The 17199-nt window shown below is 51.8% G+C and overlaps 1 protein-coding gene across 4 annotated transcripts in view; it reads right to left on the bottom strand.

Annotated features, from left to right (window-relative positions):
- Positions 1–12260: 12260 nt before the first annotated feature.
- adar (adenosine deaminase RNA specific) overlaps positions 12261–17199 on the bottom strand; it is a 120355-nt gene continuing 115416 nt past the window's right edge. For all 4 annotated transcript variants that reach the window (XM_059980040.1, XM_059980037.1, XM_059980039.1 and 1 more), the window contains 2 exons: positions 16695–16822; positions 12261–14541 (listed from right to left, as the gene is read on the bottom strand). In XM_059980040.1, coding sequence (XP_059836023.1) covers positions 14301–14541; positions 16695–16822 — 369 coding nt within the window. In that variant the 3' untranslated portion in view covers positions 12261–14300. The remainder of the gene's footprint in view (positions 14542–16694; positions 16823–17199) is intronic.

Genomic DNA, 17199 nt, shown 5'->3' on the forward strand with positions numbered 1-17199 from the left:
GGCCCCCCACTGTGACCCTCCCTCAGTACCGGCCCCCCCCCCCACTGTGACCCTCCCTCAGTACCGGCTCCCCACTATGTCCCTCCCTCAGTACTGGCCCCACAGTGTGAACCTCCCTCAGTACCGGCTCCCCACTGTGTCCCTCCCTCAGTACCGGCTCCCCACTATGTCCCTCCCTCAGTACTGGCCCCACTGTGCCCCTCCCTCAGTACCGGCTCCCCACTATGTCCCTCCCTCAGTACTGGCCCCACTGTGCCCCTCCCTCAGTACCACCCCCACAGTGTGACCTTCCCTCAGTACCGGCCCCCACTGTGACCCTCCCTCAGTACCAGCCCCCCACTGTGCCCCACCCTCAGTACCGGCCCCCACTGTGTCCCTCCCTCAGTACCGGCCCCCCACTGTGTCCCTCCCTCAGTACCGGCTCTCCACTATGTCCCTCCCTCAGTACCGGCCCCCCACTGTGTCCCTCCCTCAGTACCGGCCCCCCACTGTGACCCTCCCTCAGTACCGGCCCCCCACTGTGTCCCTCCCTCAGTACCGGCCCCCCACTGTGACCCTCCCTCAGTACCGGCCCCCCCCCACTGTGACCCTCCCTCAGTACCGGCCCCCCACTGTGTCCCTCCCTCAGTACCGGCCCCCCACTGTGACCCTCCCTCAGTACCGGCCCCCCCCCACTGTGACCCTCCCTCAGTACCGGCCCCCCCACTGTGTCCCTCCCTCAGTACCGGCCCCCCACTGTGACCCTCCCTCAGTACCGGCCCCCCACTGTGTCCCTCCCTCAGTACCGGCTCCCCACTGTGTCCCTCCCTCAGTACCGGCTCCCCACTATGTCCCTCCCTCAGTACCGGCCCCCCCACTGTGTCCCTCCCTCAGTACCGGCCCCCCCACTGTGTCCCTCCCTCAGTACCGGCCCCCCCACTATGTCCCTCCCTCAGTACTGGCCCCACAGTGTGAACCTCCCTCAATAGCGCCCCCCACTGTGTCCCTCCCTCAGTACCACCCCCACAATGTGACCCTCCCTCAATACCACCCCCACAGTGACCTTCCTTCAATAGCGCCCCCCACAGTGTGAACCTCCCTCAATAGCGCCCCCCACTGTGTCCCTCCCTCAGTACCGGCTCCCCACTGTGTCCCTCCCTCAGTACCGGCCCCCCACTGTGACCCTCCCTCAGTACCGGCCCCCCCACTGTGACTCTCCCTCAGTACCGGCCCCCCCACTATGTCCCTCCCTCAGTACTGGCCCCACAGTGTGAACCTCCCTCAATAGCGCCCCCCACTGTGTCCCTCCCTCAGTACCGGCTCCCCACTGTGTCCCTCCCTCAGTACCGGCTCCCCACTATGTCCCTCCCTCAGTACTAGCCCTACTGTGCCCCTCCCTCAGTACCGGCCCCCACTGTGCCCCTCCCTCAGTACCGGCTCTCCACTATGTCCCTCCCTCAGTACCGGCCCCCCACTGTGTCCCTCCCTCAGCACCGGCCCCCCACTATGTCCCTCCCTCAGTACTGGCCCCAGTGCCCCTCCCTCAGTACCGGCCCCCCACTGTGCCCCTCCCTCAGTACCGGCCCCCCACTGTGCCCCTCCCTCAGTACTGGCCCCAGTGCCCCTCCCTCAGTACCGGCCCCCCACTGTGCCCCTCCCTCAGTACCGGCCCCCCACTGTGCCCCTCCCTCAGTACTGGCCCCAGTGCCCCTCCCACAGTACCGGCTCTCCACTATGTCCCTCCCTCAGTACCGGCCCCCCACTGTGTCCCTCCCTCAGCACCGGCCCCCCACTATGTCCCTCCCTCAGTACTGGCCCCAGTGCCCCTCCCTCAGTACCGGCCCCCCACTGTGCCCCTCCCTCAGTACCGGCCCCCCACTGTGCCCCTCCCTCAGTACTGGCCCCAGTGCCCCTCCCACAGTACCGGCTCTCCACTATGTCCCTCCCTCAGTACCGGCCCCCCACTGTGACCCTCCCTCAGTACCAGCCCCCCACTGTGCCCCTCCCTCAGTACCGGCTCCCCACTATGTCCCTCCCTCAGTACTGGCCCCAGTGCCCCTCCCTCAGTACCGGCCCCCCACTGTGCCCCTCCCTCAGTACCGGCCCCCCCACTGTGACCCTCCCTCAGTACCGGCCCCCCCACTGTGTCCCTCCCTCAGTACCGGCTCTCCACTATGTCCCTCCCTCAGTACCGGCCCCCCACTGTGTCCCTCCCTCAGTACCGGCCCCCCACTGTGACCCTCCCTCAGTACCGGCCCCCCACTGTGTCCCTCCCTCAGTACCGGCCCCCCACTGTGCCCCTCCCTCAGTACCGGCCCCCCACTGTGCCCCTCCCTCAGTACTGGCCCCAGTGCCCCTCCCACAGTACCGGCTCTCCACTATGTCCCTCCCTCAGTACCGGCCCCCCACTGTGACCCTCCCTCAGTACCAGCCCCCCACTGTGCCCCTCCCTCAGTACCGGCTCCCCACTATGTCCCTCCCTCAGTACTGGCCCCAGTGCCCCTCCCTCAGTACCGGCCCCCCACTGTGCCCCTCCCTCAGTACCGGCCCCCCACTGTGACCCTCCCTCAGTACCGGCCCCCCCCCCACTGTGACCCTCCCTCAGTACCGGCTCCCCACTATGTCCCTCCCTCAGTACTGGCCCCACAGTGTGAACCTCCCTCAGTACCGGCTCCCCACTGTGTCCCTCCCTCAGTACCGGCTCCCCACTATGTCCCTCCCTCAGTACTGGCCCCACTGTGCCCCTCCCTCAGTACCGGCTCCCCACTATGTCCCTCCCTCAGTACTGGCCCCACTGTGCCCCTCCCTCAGTACCACCCCCACAGTGTGACCTTCCCTCAGTACCGGCCCCCACTGTGACCCTCCCTCAGTACCAGCCCCCCACTGTGCCCCACCCTCAGTACCGGCCCCCACTGTGTCCCTCCCTCAGTACCGGCCCCCCACTGTCCCTCCCTCAGTACCGGCTCTCCACTATGTCCCTCCCTCAGTACCGGCCCCCCACTGTGTCCCTCCCTCAGTACCGGCCCCCCACTGTGACCCTCCCTCAGTACCGGCCCCCCACTGTGTCCCTCCCTCAGTACCGGCCCCCCACTGTGACCCTCCCTCAGTACCGGCCCCCCCCCACTGTGACCCTCCCTCAGTACCGGCCCCCCCACTGTGTCCCTCCCTCAGTACCGGCCCCCCCACTGTGTCCCTCCCTCAGTACAGGCTCTCCACTATGTCCCTCCCTCAGTACTGGCCCCACAGTGTGAACCTCCCTCAATAGCGCCCCCCACTGTGTCCCTCCCTCAGTACCACCCCCACAATGTGACCCTCCCTCAATACCACCCCCACAGTGACCTTCCTTCAATAGCGCCCCCCACAGTGTGAACCTCCCTCAATAGCGCCCCCCACTGTGTCCCTCCCTCAGTACCGGCTCCCCACTGTGTCCCTCCCTCAGTACCACCCCCACAATGTGACCCTCCCTCAATACCACCCCCACAGTGACCTTCCTTCAATAGCGCCCCCCACAGTGTGAACCTCCCTCAATAGCGCCCCCCACTGTGTCCCTCCCTCAGTACCGGCTCCCCACTGTGTCCCTCCCTCAGTACCGGCTCCCCACTATGTCCCTCCCTCAGTACTGGCCCCACTGTGCCCCTCCCTCAGTACCGGCTCCCCACTATGTCCCTCCCTCAGTACTGGCCCCACTGTGCCCCTCCCTCAGTACCACCCCCACAGTGTGACCTTCCCTCAGTACCGCCAACCTCTCCTGCACTAATTTCCCCTGATTATTTTGTCCAAACTTATTGTACGATTTTAAATGGGAGAATCAGAATCAGTTTTATTATTACTGCGGTATGCAATGAATTTTGTTGTTTTGCAGCAGCAGCCGTCGATCCCAGGGGGTCATGGGTTTGCACCTCCGGTGGACCGTGTCCTCTCCAGGGCGCAAGCCTGGGCGGGGATGATCTGGGGAACCGGCTGTTGCCCATGCAGCGGGTTCCCCCTCTCCACGTCACTGATGTTGTCCAAGGGAAGGGCAAGCGCCGATACAGCTTGGCACCGGTGTTGTCGCAGAGGTTGCCGGGGTGAAGTTGTAAACAACATCAAACTGCCTTAGGAACGCCGGCTCCAGTTTTCTTCCTCGGGGTTTACTCCCGAAGCCTTTCCCAAGGGTGGGTATGGCCGCAAGGCAGCGGAGGGTTAAAATCAGAGTATTCCTTTTCCTTGCAGAACAGTGCAAAAGCTTTTAAAATCGCTCTACTACTGCAAAAAGAATAATAATGAGAGTGTTCACGCTCGGTACTGACAGCGGGCCGAAGAGCCTGTTCCATGCTGCCCCTCTCCCGGACTCCAAAGCGACACCCTCCGTTCGCGCCCCAAACCCCGGCGTTGTTTGGAGATGAGCCCGTAACCCTCAGGAGTCAGTGGGCGACTGTCGAACCTGCTTCTCTGATCACTCCCCCCACCTCGCAGAACGGAAACTTTGCCGCCACGCTGAACTGCCGCCTCATCCTGGGGGCTTGTGGTTGTGGGTCTGGCCCCACCAGAATGTTTCCGCTGACGCTCGAGGGGTTAATTTCCAGCGTGTCTGGGAAGTTTTAGTGTGCAACCCCTCTTTCTGTCCAAGTATCTCCCCCGTATAAAACTTCCCACCCTCCCAGTTCCTGCTGGTGTCACAAGTGCCCTATCTTCCTCCCCAGCCCTCCTGCTGCCCGCTCTTTCCCTCCACATCTTGTGAGCTGCCCTCGGATGGAAATTTGCCCCAGAGGCAAGCAGTTGAAAGAGGCAATAGAGGACACGGATTTCAGTGAAGACAGAAAAACACACACACACGGGAGAAACTCAGGTCACCAGCGTCTATGGAGAGAAATACACACTGGACGTTTTAGCCAAAGACCCTTCGTCAGGATAGGATTCCTCTGCATAGATGTTCCTCCAGCATTTTGCGTGTACTTACAGCGTCTGCAGAATCGTTTGTGTTGAAATAGATGATCATCTAACAGAGATACACCCTTCTCATATAATCTACCAGCTTCCAAAACCAATGCACATTCCCACTCAAGGCAGGAGGACCCGTTGCAAGCAGGAGGGATGGAGTGTAGGTGGTGAAGGAGCTTTGTTCTGCTTTGAGCCATGTCCGAGGAGTACCAGACGAGGGGACAGAGGACAGGGGACAGGGGTATAGGGGATATGGGGTATAGAGAAGTAGTGGAAGGGGAGGGGAGAGAATAAAAGAAAATCCCCTCTCCCTTTTATCATATTTCTGAACGGACCATGAACTTTTATTGCACTACTCATTTATTTTGTAATTCATTGTAATTTTGTATCTGCACTGTGCAGCTACACGTCAGATAACGCGAGGGATTCCGCAGATGCCGGAAATCCAAGCAAGACACAGGAGGAACTCAGCGGGCCAGGCGGCGTCGATGGAAATAACTGAACAGTCGACACTTGGGGCCGAGACCCTCCATCGGGACTGAGAAGGAGGGGGGAAGACGCCAGAATGACAAGGTGGGGGGTGGCTGAAGGAGGGCAAGCGAGAAGGTGATAGGAAAGTTAAAGAGCTGGAGAGGAAGGAGTCTGGGGGGGGGGGAGAGTGGACCATAGGAAAAAGGGAAGGAGCAGGGGGCCCCGGGGGAGCTGATAGGCGGGTGAGTAGAGTTAAGAGGCCAGAGTGAAGCACAGAAGAAGAGGGGAGGGGAACTTTTTTTGTCGGAAGCAGAAATCAATATTCATACCATCAGGTTGGTAGCTACTCAGAAGGAATATGAGGTGATGTTCCTCCATCTTGAACGTGGCCTCATCGTGGCACTAGAGGAGGCCATGGACCGCCATGCCGGAACGGGGATGCGAATGGGAATTAAAATTTGATAATACATCTGAATCAGCCTCACTCGGCACCCGAGATCGCAGAGGAATGGCCGACGTCTCGGGCCGAGACGCACCTCGCTCTACAGATGCTGTTCGGGCCAGCGAGCGTTTTCCGGCACCCGTCGTCTCCTGTGGTTCAACTCCAACCATCGCTGATGTTTGTCCTTTGTATCCCGATTTAATGGGATCTCCATGAATCCCTTTGCTTGCTGAGTTGGGATTTGAACCCAGACCGCTGGTGAATGGTCCAGTAATGAAACCTCTCTCCGCACCTGGGGCCAACCCATCCGAGGAAGCTTCAGCTGCGTGTGAAAGTTGGACATTATTCCAGAGGAGGCGAGGACACAGATTCAGAAATCGAATATAGATAATTACAGTACAGTAAAGGCCCTTTGGCCCACGATGTTACACCGACCTTTTAACCTACTCCAAAATTAACCCAATCCTTCACTCCTACATAGGCCTCGGTTTTTCTATCATCCGTGTTTCTTAAATGCCCCTAATGTGTCTACCTCTGGCATTACGTTCCACACACCCGCCACTCTGCGGAAAAAAACCACCTCCGACATCACCTATATTTTTCCTCCAATCACCTTAAATGATGCCCCTTCATATTGGCCATTTCCACCCCGGAGAGAAGGTCGCTGGCCGTCTACTCTGTCTGTGCCTCTTATCATCTTGCACATCTCTGTCAAGTCATTCCCCATCCTCCTTGGCTCCAAAGTGAAAAGGCTCCAGCTTTTTCACCTTATCTTCACAAGCTGGTCATAAATGAAATCAAATATTTAGAAAGAGGTGACGTAGGATCAGAAGATCTTATGGCACCTTGTGGGTTGAGTTAAAAAACTGCAAAGATAAGAAGACCCTGCACGGAGTTTTTTTTTTACAGGCCTTCCAAAAGTCGCCAGGATGTGGTCTACACATGACAACGGGAGATAGACAATGCAGGTCTGGTCCGGTCCGGAGCCCGCATTCCTGTTCTTGATCCCGACTGCGTACTCCAGACTCCGGGTCTTGTAGCCGTCCCTCCTTTCGCCCTTGAGCCCAAGTAGTCACACCTGTGAATCATCGTGGCTTGTTGGGGCTCAAGGAGACGCACCTGATGCCCCTCAGCTGGCGGTGTATATAGGGGGCTCTGGGACTGAGTGGAGTTGGGGGGTCGTCCTTATGACAGAAAAAGAATTTGTGGTACATCTTCAAGATGCATTGGAGCAGCTTGTGGTTGAGCCCACGAAGGAATTGGCTTTTCTGGATTGGGTCTTGTGCAATGAATTGGATTCGATCAGGGTATTAAGGTAATGGAATCCTTAGGTAAGTGATCATATGATAGAATTCACTCTGCTGTTTGAGAGAGAGAGAAGCTAAAGTCAGATGTATCAGTATTACAGTGGAGTAAGGGGGATTACAGAGGCATGAGAGAGGAACTGGCCAAAGTTGATTGGAAGGGGACACTAGCAGGGATGATGGCAGAACAATGGCTGGAGTTTCTGGGAACAATTTGTAAAGCACAGGAATAATACAACCCAAAGAAGAGGAAGTATATAAAAGGAGGATGATGCAACTGTGGCTGACAAGTGAAGTCAAAGCCAATGTAAAAGCAAAGGAGAGGGCACATAATTGAGCAAAATTAGTAAGCAGTTAGAGAATTGGGGATTTAAAAAAAACAGAAGGCAACTAAAAAAAAAAGCATAAAGGGGTAGAAGATGAAGGTAAGCTAGATAGTAATAGCAAAAATGATACCAAATTACTTTTTCAGATACATAACGTGTAAAAGTGAGGCAAGAGTACATATTTGACTGCTGGAAGATGACACTGGAGTGGCAGTAATGGGAGAGGGGCAAGGAAATAGCTTCACTGTGGAGAACACTATGAGTATGCCAGAAGTTCAAGAGTATCAAAGGGCCGAAGTGAGTGCAGCTGTTATTACTGGGGAGATGGTGTTTGGGGAAACTGAGAGGTCTGAAGTCACCTGGACCTGCTGGACTACACACCAGGGTATGAAAAGAGGATGGGAAGATGTTAGACATTTGTTAAGGACATGGCTTCAGGGTACTTGGAGTCATATGACAAAATAGGCCAAAGTCTCATTAAGGGAAAATCGTGCCTGACAAATCTGTTAGAATTCTTTGAAGAAATAACAAGCAGGGTAGACAAAGGAGAATCAATGGATGTTGTGTACTTGGATTTTCAGAAGGCCTGTGACAAGGTCCCACACGAGGCTGCTTAACAAGCCCAAGGCATTGCAGGAAAGATACAAACGTGGATAGTGCATTGGCAGGAGGCAAAGAGTGGGAAGAAAGGGAGGCTTTTCTGGTTGGCTGCCAGCGACTAGTGGTGTTCCACAGGGGTTTGTGTTAGGACCACTTCATTTTACGTTATATATCAATGATTTGGATGACAGAATTTATAGATTTTGGCCAAGTTTGTGGACTATATGAAGATAGGTAGAAAAGTAATACTGAGGAAACAAAGAGGCTGCAGAAGGACATAAACAGATTAAGAAAATGGACAAAGAGGTGGCAGATGGAATACAGCATCAGAAAGTGTATGGTCATGTCCTTTAGTAGGAGGAACAAAAGCATAGACTATTTTCTAAGAGGAGAGAAAATTCAAATATCTGAGGTGCAAAGAATTTGGGAGCCCTCGTGCAGGATTCCCTAATGATTAATTTGCATGTTGATTTGGTGGTGAGGAAGTCAAATGTGATTTTAGCACTCATTTGGAGAGGACGAGAATGAAGAGAAAACAGGGATGTAATATTGAGGCTTTATAAGGCACTGGTGAGGACTCACTTGGGAGTATTGAACAGTTGTGGGTGTATTATCTAAGAAAGGACGTGCTGATATTGGAGATAGAGGCTCACGAAAATGATTCCAAGATTAAAAGGCTTAGTATATGAGGAGCTTTTGATAGCTCTGGGCCTGTACTCAATGGAATTCAGAAGAATGAAGGATTGTTATTGAAACCTTTCAAATGTTGAGAGAGTGGATGTGGAGAGGATGTTTTCCATGGTGGGAAGTCTAAGACCAGAGGACACAGACTCAGAATAGAGGGGCGTTTATTTAGAAAGGAGTTGAGGAATTTCAGTTAGAGCGGTAAATCTGGAATTCGCTGCCACAGGTGGTGGTAGAGGCTAAGTCATTGGGCATAGTTAAGGCAACGGTTCATAAGATTCTTGGTTAGTCAGGGCATGAAGGGATAAGGGTATAAGGCAGGAGACTGGGGCTGAGGGAAATGGATCAGCTCTAATAAAATGGTTGAGCAGACTCGACAGGACAAATGGCTTAATTCTGCTCCTATGTGGATGCAATAGCATCTTTGCGGGTAGTATAGGGTCTTTTAAGAGCCTCTTAGATGGGTACATGGAGCTTAGAAAAATAGCTATGCACTAGGGGAATTCTAGCTTTCTCTAGAGTAGGTTACATGGTCAGCACAACATTGTGGGCCGAAGGATCTGTAATGCACTGTAGATTTTTATGTTCTATATATTATAGAGACCCAAGTGCCTGGGTCATGGTTTTGGAATTCCTTTCCTGAACACATCTTTCTCCTCCATCACAATCTGACTGGGGTCGTGGTTACTTCAGAGAATTCTTAGGGCACATGGGGAAGCCACTTGATCCACTGCATCCATGCTACGACCTCACTGCAAATCAACGGATTAAAATCTCCCCTTTACAATTCTCAACTGGTCTCCCCAGTTCGCTTTGGTGACTTGTCATTGACCCCCCACCCCTACCTGTAGTAAGTTCATATCAAAAAATAATCCCCTCATGTATTCATTTATATGAAGCTAAATATTTACTCCATTTTATAACATATTAATGCAAACATCCTCCTGTCTTCTGTCAGAATCAGTCATAATCTTTGCATTCTCTGATATGGGACCACATGCAAGTCAAGGATCTGACGGTACAGTTTCAGAGTACAGGTCCATCCCTTTAGAAATGAGATGAAGAGGAATTTTTTTAGCCTGAGGGTGGTGAATCTGAGGAATTCATTGTCACAGTCTGACAAGTCATGGGGTATATTTAAGGTAGGTTGATAAATCCTTGACTGGTAAGGGAAGGGCTTTAAGACTGCAGAGAAAACAGGGCTGAAAAATAAAATAATTTGAATGAAAGCGCACACTTGATGGGCCAAATGGCCCAATTCCTCTCCATAATGTCACTCTCAATTTTCTTTGGTCTAGCTGCAGCATCATGAAATCTGGCTGAAATGTTTCTCAGTCTGAAGGAAGACACAGAGGGAAGCCTCCTCTACAATGTCCCATCTCACACATCCAGGGTCAGACCTATTGAAGCTCCCTCTACACTGTCATTTGGTTAAACTCCTGCAGGGTTACCTTCTGAGGTTTTTACCATATTGGAGTTTGCACCTGGTGACAGAACGGTCCCGAGCTCCAGCTGCAGGGGTGAGGAAACACAGAGCCCGTTCCACATCTCCATCCAGATCTGTCTCCTGAACTCAGAATAACTCCAAATGTCGCTGGGGCTTCTAACTCATCTTGTTTACAACACCTTCCTCAGTGGAATTCCCTACTGGCTTCCTCATGGATTCAGTCTTTGAGACAGGAGCCAGCAATCACTGATGAATGCAGATCCCCATCACACTGCAGCTTAGATATTGCATTGTGGGAGTATGTGATAGAACAGTGTAGAGGAAACTTCACTCTGTGTCTGATGGGATGGTGTAGAGGGAGTTTCACTCTGTGTCTGACCCCGGGAGTGTCTGATGGGACAGTGTGCAGGGAGCTTCACTCTTGTGTCTGACTCAGGGAGAGTGTGTTGGGACGGTGTGGAGGGAGTTTCACTCTGTGTCTGACCCGGAAGTGTGTGATGGGACGGTGTGGAGGGAGATTCACTCTGTGTCTGACCCCGGGAGTGTGTGATGGGACGGTGTGGAGGGAGTTTCACTCTGTGTCTGACTCAGGGAGAGTGTGTTGGGACAGTGTGGAGGGAGTTTCATTCTGTGTCTGACCCCGGGAGTGTGTGATGGGACGGTGTGGAGGGAGATTCACTCTGTGTCTGACCCCAGGAGTGTGTGATGGGATGGTGTGGAGGGAGTTTCACTCTGTGTCTGACCCCGGGAGTGTGTGATGGGACGGTGTGGAGGGAACTTCACTCTGTGTCTGACTCAGGGAGAGTGTGTTGGGACAGTGTAGAAACTTCACTCTGTGTCTGACCCAAAGTTAGATATGGCCCTTGTAGCTAAAGGGATTGGGGGGGGGGGGGGGTTATGGAGAGAAAGCAGGTACAGGGTACTGAGTTGGATGATCAGCCATGATCATACTGAATGGTGGTGCAGGCTTGAAGGGCCGAATGGCCTACTCCTGCACCTATGTTTCTGTGCTCTCTCTCTGAGTTTGATAAGACAGTAGAGGGTCATTTACTGACTCCAAGCTGCAGATACAGAAATTTGGCATTAACATCAAAGTGCAGAGAGGCCAATGTGAAGGGGAAGTTTTACGTGAGCAGAGGAGCTCAGCTACAGATAAACTAGAGCTGGATTGTACATGTGTCCAATACGCTCAGTGGCCACTTTATTAGGTGCAGAAGTGGAACACAATGTGGTCTCGTGCTGCTGTAGCCCGTCCACTCGAAGGTTCAACCTGTTGTGTGCTCAGAGATGCTCTTCTGCCCACCAGTGGTTTAATGCATGGTTATTTGAGTTACTGTCAGTTTTGTCAGATTGAACCAGTCTGGCCATTCCCCTCTGACCTCTCTCATTAACCAGGCATTTTTGCCCACAGAACTGCTGCTCACTGGATGTTTTTTGTTCTTCATACCATTCTCTGTAAACTCTAGAATCTGGGGATGTAATCTAGGAGATGAGCAGTTTCTGAGAGACTCAAACCATCCCTTTGGACACCAACAAACATTCCACAGCCAAAGTCACTCAGATTAAATTTCTTCTTCATTTTGATATTTGGTCTGAACAACAACCGAACCTCTTGGCCATGTCTTCATGCCTTTGTGTATTGAGTTGCTGCCACACGATTGATTAATTAGATACTTGCATTAACAAGGTGTACCTAATAAACTGGCCACTGAGTATTAAGCTAATCTTTAAATCTTTATACAATCAAACATTTCTACACCAGTTTTCTTAAAAGGTGAACATAGATTTATTCTACTATTGTTAATGGAACAGAACAAGACTACTTGTTACAAAAAACAAAATTTTGTAAAAATGGAGCTTATATATATACACACACTCACACGCAGTAAAGTAACATGTAGCACCCTCCCCCACCCACTTCTACACCACCCCCCAAACAAAATAGGTTCACTAACAAACGCTGGGATCAGGCGGTTTGACATGCCATGCATTTCCGCTAAGATGTGGGGTCACTTTCACTCAAGGTCTCACAGCACTGGGTGCTCTGGCTGGCCACCAAGTGTTCGCTTCATGAAGGTTTCCGTAGGTTTAAAGCAACAACTCCCCACACCTAGTGACGGCAAGAAGCAGAAACCACAGGGGTCGTGGCACAGCCACTGACCTCGGGGGAAGGTACCCTCTGCATGTCCCTCCCTCAGCACCACCCTCCCTCCCATTTGTTACCTCACACAGAGGGTGCTGGCTGCTTCTGCACTGACAGGCACTTTCAACTGGATGGCAAAAAAAAATTGTCATTTTCACAAACAAAGTTTTGGGCCCCATATCTATGGAAAGATGTGCTGGCATTGGGGAGCAAATTCATAAGAATGATCCCGGGAATGAAAGGGTTATGTATGTGGAGCATTTGATGCCTTTGGGACGCACTCGCTGGAGTTAAAATCACTGAAGCAGCATCTCACTCAAACTTGTCGAATATTGAATGACCTAGACAGAGTGGAAAGGTACTGCACCCCAGAATTATACAGACCCACCAGTAACAGTGGTGTTATACAGTGATAGACCTGTCCCCATCAGTACATAACAATGGTGTTACACAGAGACAGACCAGTCCTCACTGGTACTGCACCTAGGTATTATACAGTGACAGACCAGTCCTCACCGGTACCGTACCCCAGTGTTATACAGTGACAGACCTGTCCTCACTGGTATGTTACAAGGAATTGAACTTCTGTAAACAAATCACTGATGCTTTAATTAGCTCTGGGCCAAAATTCTGCCCCTCTGTCCCAATCTGTGGTGCTCCAACTCCCTTGTTGTGGTCTAAAGTGGCTGAAGGGGCACTAACATGGACTCGGTGACAGTCTACTGATAAGGAAGGTCTCCTGGGGCCAGAAGTGTAGCACAAGTCCAAAAAGCTGGGAGTGACTCTGTAACCAGAGGCAGGGAGGAGGGATTCAAAGTAGGCGTGAAGCGGTGTCTGACACCTCATACTCGGGGAATGTCAGTCAAGGAGGTCCATCACCATCATCAGGTGCCATGCCCAGTTTGAGCTTTGACTGCCACGGCCCACAAACTCCTGTTTCGGGTCAAGTGGGTTGCTTTCATCCCTTCAATCTTTCCCACAACTACCGACAAAGTCCAGGCTCAGGAAATACAAGCAGGAAGCGGTGATTTTCACACTTGGTCTGACCAGTGCCATTAATTTACACTGATTAGCCTCCACAGTGGTGGAAAGGTCTTAGGGAAGGACTTGGCACGTTGACCCCCCACGAACTGAACTCTTACCAACCTCCATCTCCCAGCAACAGAGGAACAGGAAAGTAAATGCTTCTAAATGCCCAAGACTCAATCGTAACGAAAAACGTGATTGAGCAATACAAAATTATGAGGGGCATAGACAGGGCAAATGCTAACAGGTTTTTTTCCAGAGATTGTGTGAGATTTGAACTAGAGGTCATGGCTTAAGGGTGAAAGCTGAAATGTTTAAGGGCAACATGAAGAAGAACTTCTTCACTCAGAGGGTGGTAAGGGTATAGAACGAGCTGCTGGTGGATGTGGGTTCAGTTCGATTTCAGCCATTTATAAGAAATTTGGATAGGTACATGGATGGACGGGTATGGAGGGCTATGGTCCAGGTGCAGGCCAATGGGACTGGGCATATTAACAGTTCAGCACGGACAAGATGGGCTGAAGGGCCTGTTTTCATGCTGTAGTGTTCTATGACCCTATTAACGCTCTGACGATTTAAACAAAATTTCTCAACTCAGAATTAACCCTGCGCAAACAGAGAGAGTACACCGTCGCGCTGAAGCAGGAATCCCCTCCAACCTCCAAGGACCTTCCTGCCCAGCAGAACTGTCAACCTGAGCTAAGGACTGCGTGTGGAAAAGGCACCCACCCCACCCCACTCGTAACCCAACTAATTCTCTTTAAATTGTCTATATCATTGGATTTAAACTATATTTGATTACAAACATTTTACAGATTTATAAAGGAGTTTCTGGAATTATATGCACTTTTCTTTAAAAGTTGTGTGCATGCGTGTGTGTGTGTGTTTGTTTAAACTCTCTACAACATCTGTACAGTATTGTTCCCTGATCCAGCCCAACGCAGCCTTGAAGGATGAGCTACGCCTCGCTCTTCATGAAACTTTTCTCCTCTGAAGGCTTCTGGATCCAGTTTCCATAGTTCATCTGCTCCAAGGCTTTGAAGAACAGGGTCCGGGCGTTCTGGAAGTCTGCGGCTGCCCTCTTGGCGTCCGAGTAGGACGCCAATCCCAGCAGGTCCTGGCGCCCGGTCTTGGCACACAGCTGGCGGAACAGATCATACAGGTTGCTTTTGGACACGCGGGAGATGTCCAGCTGGGGTCTGGATTGGGCAGAGAAGTAAAGAAAAAGATTTGCTTGTCTCATGGTACTGACACCAGTCCAACCAACCCTCTCCCTTCCATGCACTGCTACCAGGGTAGTATGTCAGGGAAAGCTCTAAACGAAGTGTTCAGCAGAAGCTACTCCCTCCCCTTCCACCTGCTAAAGGATCCCTGGCCACCACTCTGAGGAGCAGGATGGCTCTCCCTGCTCTCCTGGCTGCTGTTTCACCGCTCCACCAAGTCAAGGGTAGGAGAATGAGTGGAGATTTGATAAAGGTATACACAATTATGAGGTGTGTGCAAGCAGCCTTTTCCCACTGAGGTTGGGTAGGACTAGAACTAGAGGTCAAATGTTAAAAGTGAAAGGTGAAACCAGAGAGTGGTGAGAGTGTGGAGGAAGATGCCAGTGGAAAAGTGGATGTGGGATCGATTTCAACATGCAAGAGGAATTTAGATAGGTACGTGGATGGGAGGGATACGGAGGGCCATGGTCAGGGTGCAGATTGATGGGCTTGGCTTCAGCTGAGAAGATCATCGGGGTCTCTCTTCCCGCCATTACAGGCATTTACACTACATGTTGCACCCTGAAAGCTAACAGCATTGTGAAGGACCCCACGCACCCCTCACAGAAACTCTTCTCCCTCCTGCCATCTGGCAAAAGGTACATTCGGGCTCTCACGACCAGACTGTGCAACAGTTTCTTCCCCCAAGCCATCAGACTCCTCAATACCCAGAGCCTAGACTGACATCTACATCACTTATTATATAGAAATTTGTCCTCTACTGTGCCTACTGTCTTATTATTTATTTATTAATTATTGTACTGCCCTGCAATGTTTTGTGCACTTTATGTAGTCCTGCGTAGGTCTGTGGTCTAGTGTAGCCTTGAGTTGTCTCACATAGTCTAGTGTAGTTTTGAGTTGTTTCATGTAGCACCAGGGTCCTGGAGGAACGTTGTTTCACTTTCTTCTGTGTACTGTACCAGCAGCTTATGGTTGAAATGACAATAAAAAGCGACGTGTCTTGACTTGACTTGATAGGCCAAAGGGCCCGTTTCTGTGCTGTAGTGTTAATTGTGGGAGACTCATCTGGATCTTGATTAGACAGGCTGGGCCAGTTCTACTTGATGCAGAGGAGATTAAAGAGCAAGTCGTGTAAAGGTACAGATAGGGTAGAGTGGTAGACTTTCTCCCTTATTAGAGGTAAATGAAACCTTTGACAAGGCAGCACATTAGCGTAATGCTATTACAGCGCCAGCAACCCGGGTTCAGTTCCTCCACTGTCTAGAAGGAGTGTGTACATTGTGACCCTGTGGGTTTCCTCCCACATTCCACACATATACGGACTGGACTGGGCTGGGGTGAATGAGCTGGAAGGGCCTGATATGGTGCTGTATTGCCAAATAAAATAATAACTGAGGTCTGAAATTCAGGGGAAAGGGGGACGAGATTCAGATGGGATCAGAGAGGGGCAAGTAGCTGGAATGCACTGTGGTGAAAGCAGAGTCACTGAACATATTATCTGTGTGAGCACTCGAATTCCCCAAGGTAGAGAGGGCAGCTCTACCCTGTGCTGGGAGTTGTGATTAAAACTGCTGTCAGTATTGACAGGATGGGCCAAATGGAACTGAGATTCTTATAAGCGACTGTGTTTGGGTGGTGGAAACACACAAATAACACACAGAAAATGCCGGTGGAACACGGCAGGTCAGGCAGCATCTATTTCAGAGCAGCAATCACCAACTGGGATTCAATTCCTGCCGCTATCTGTAAGGTGTTTTGTGTGTTCTCCTTGTGTCTGTGTGGGTTTTCTCCATGTGTTCCAGTTTCCTCCCACATTCAAAATATGCACGGTTATGGTTAATGAGTTGTGGGCATGCTATGTTGGCAGAGGAGTGGGGTGATACTTGTGGGCTGCCACCAGCACATCCTCGGGCTGTGTTGGGGCAATGACACAAACAACTCGTTTCGCTGTGCACATTTTGATGTATGCTTGATAAATAAAGCTAATCGCTATCTTTTGTGTGTTTATGAGATACACTGTAGTGTGGGTGTCAGGCATCACGGGCCTTGGCGTGACTGGCTCCCGGCTGAGAGGTGTTGACAGAGCATTACACTGGGACAACACATTAACCAAACTGTGTGTACTTTACCCATCCACTTTCCCTTTGGTTCCATCCAGGACCTCCACCTCAGACCCATCCGGCAGGGACCAGTTCACGCTAGACTCCTTCGTTTTCCCAGTCTGCCGCGTCGAGTCATACACGCTGACCCGGCCAATCTGTGAATCAGAACTTACAATCAGTCCCGTGTCGTGGGCGAGGGCAAGGCAGCACAAATGTCCGAACCCTCATGGGACCTGTTACTGTGTCCCGGTCCCAGCAGGGACCAGGACTTCCCAGCTCTCTCCTCCGTCCCCAACCCAACTGGCTTTCTACCACTCCTCACCAATCCATTGCACCTCTCCCCTCCACATCCCTCTCAACTACCCTCCACTGCTCCTGGCACTCTACCCCACCCTGTTTTCTCCCTACCCTTCACAGCTACATCTATTACTCTTTCCTTCCTCCCCTCTCTGCACTCCACTCCTCAACCCTGTCCTCATTCCCCCTTCTCCTCCCTTCACCAACCCCTTCCCATCCCATCTCTCCTAATTAT

This window comes from Hypanus sabinus, chromosome 9, assembly GCF_030144855.1.
Source record: "Hypanus sabinus isolate sHypSab1 chromosome 9, sHypSab1.hap1, whole genome shotgun sequence".
Lineage (NCBI taxonomy): Eukaryota > Metazoa > Chordata > Chondrichthyes > Myliobatiformes > Dasyatidae > Hypanus > Hypanus sabinus.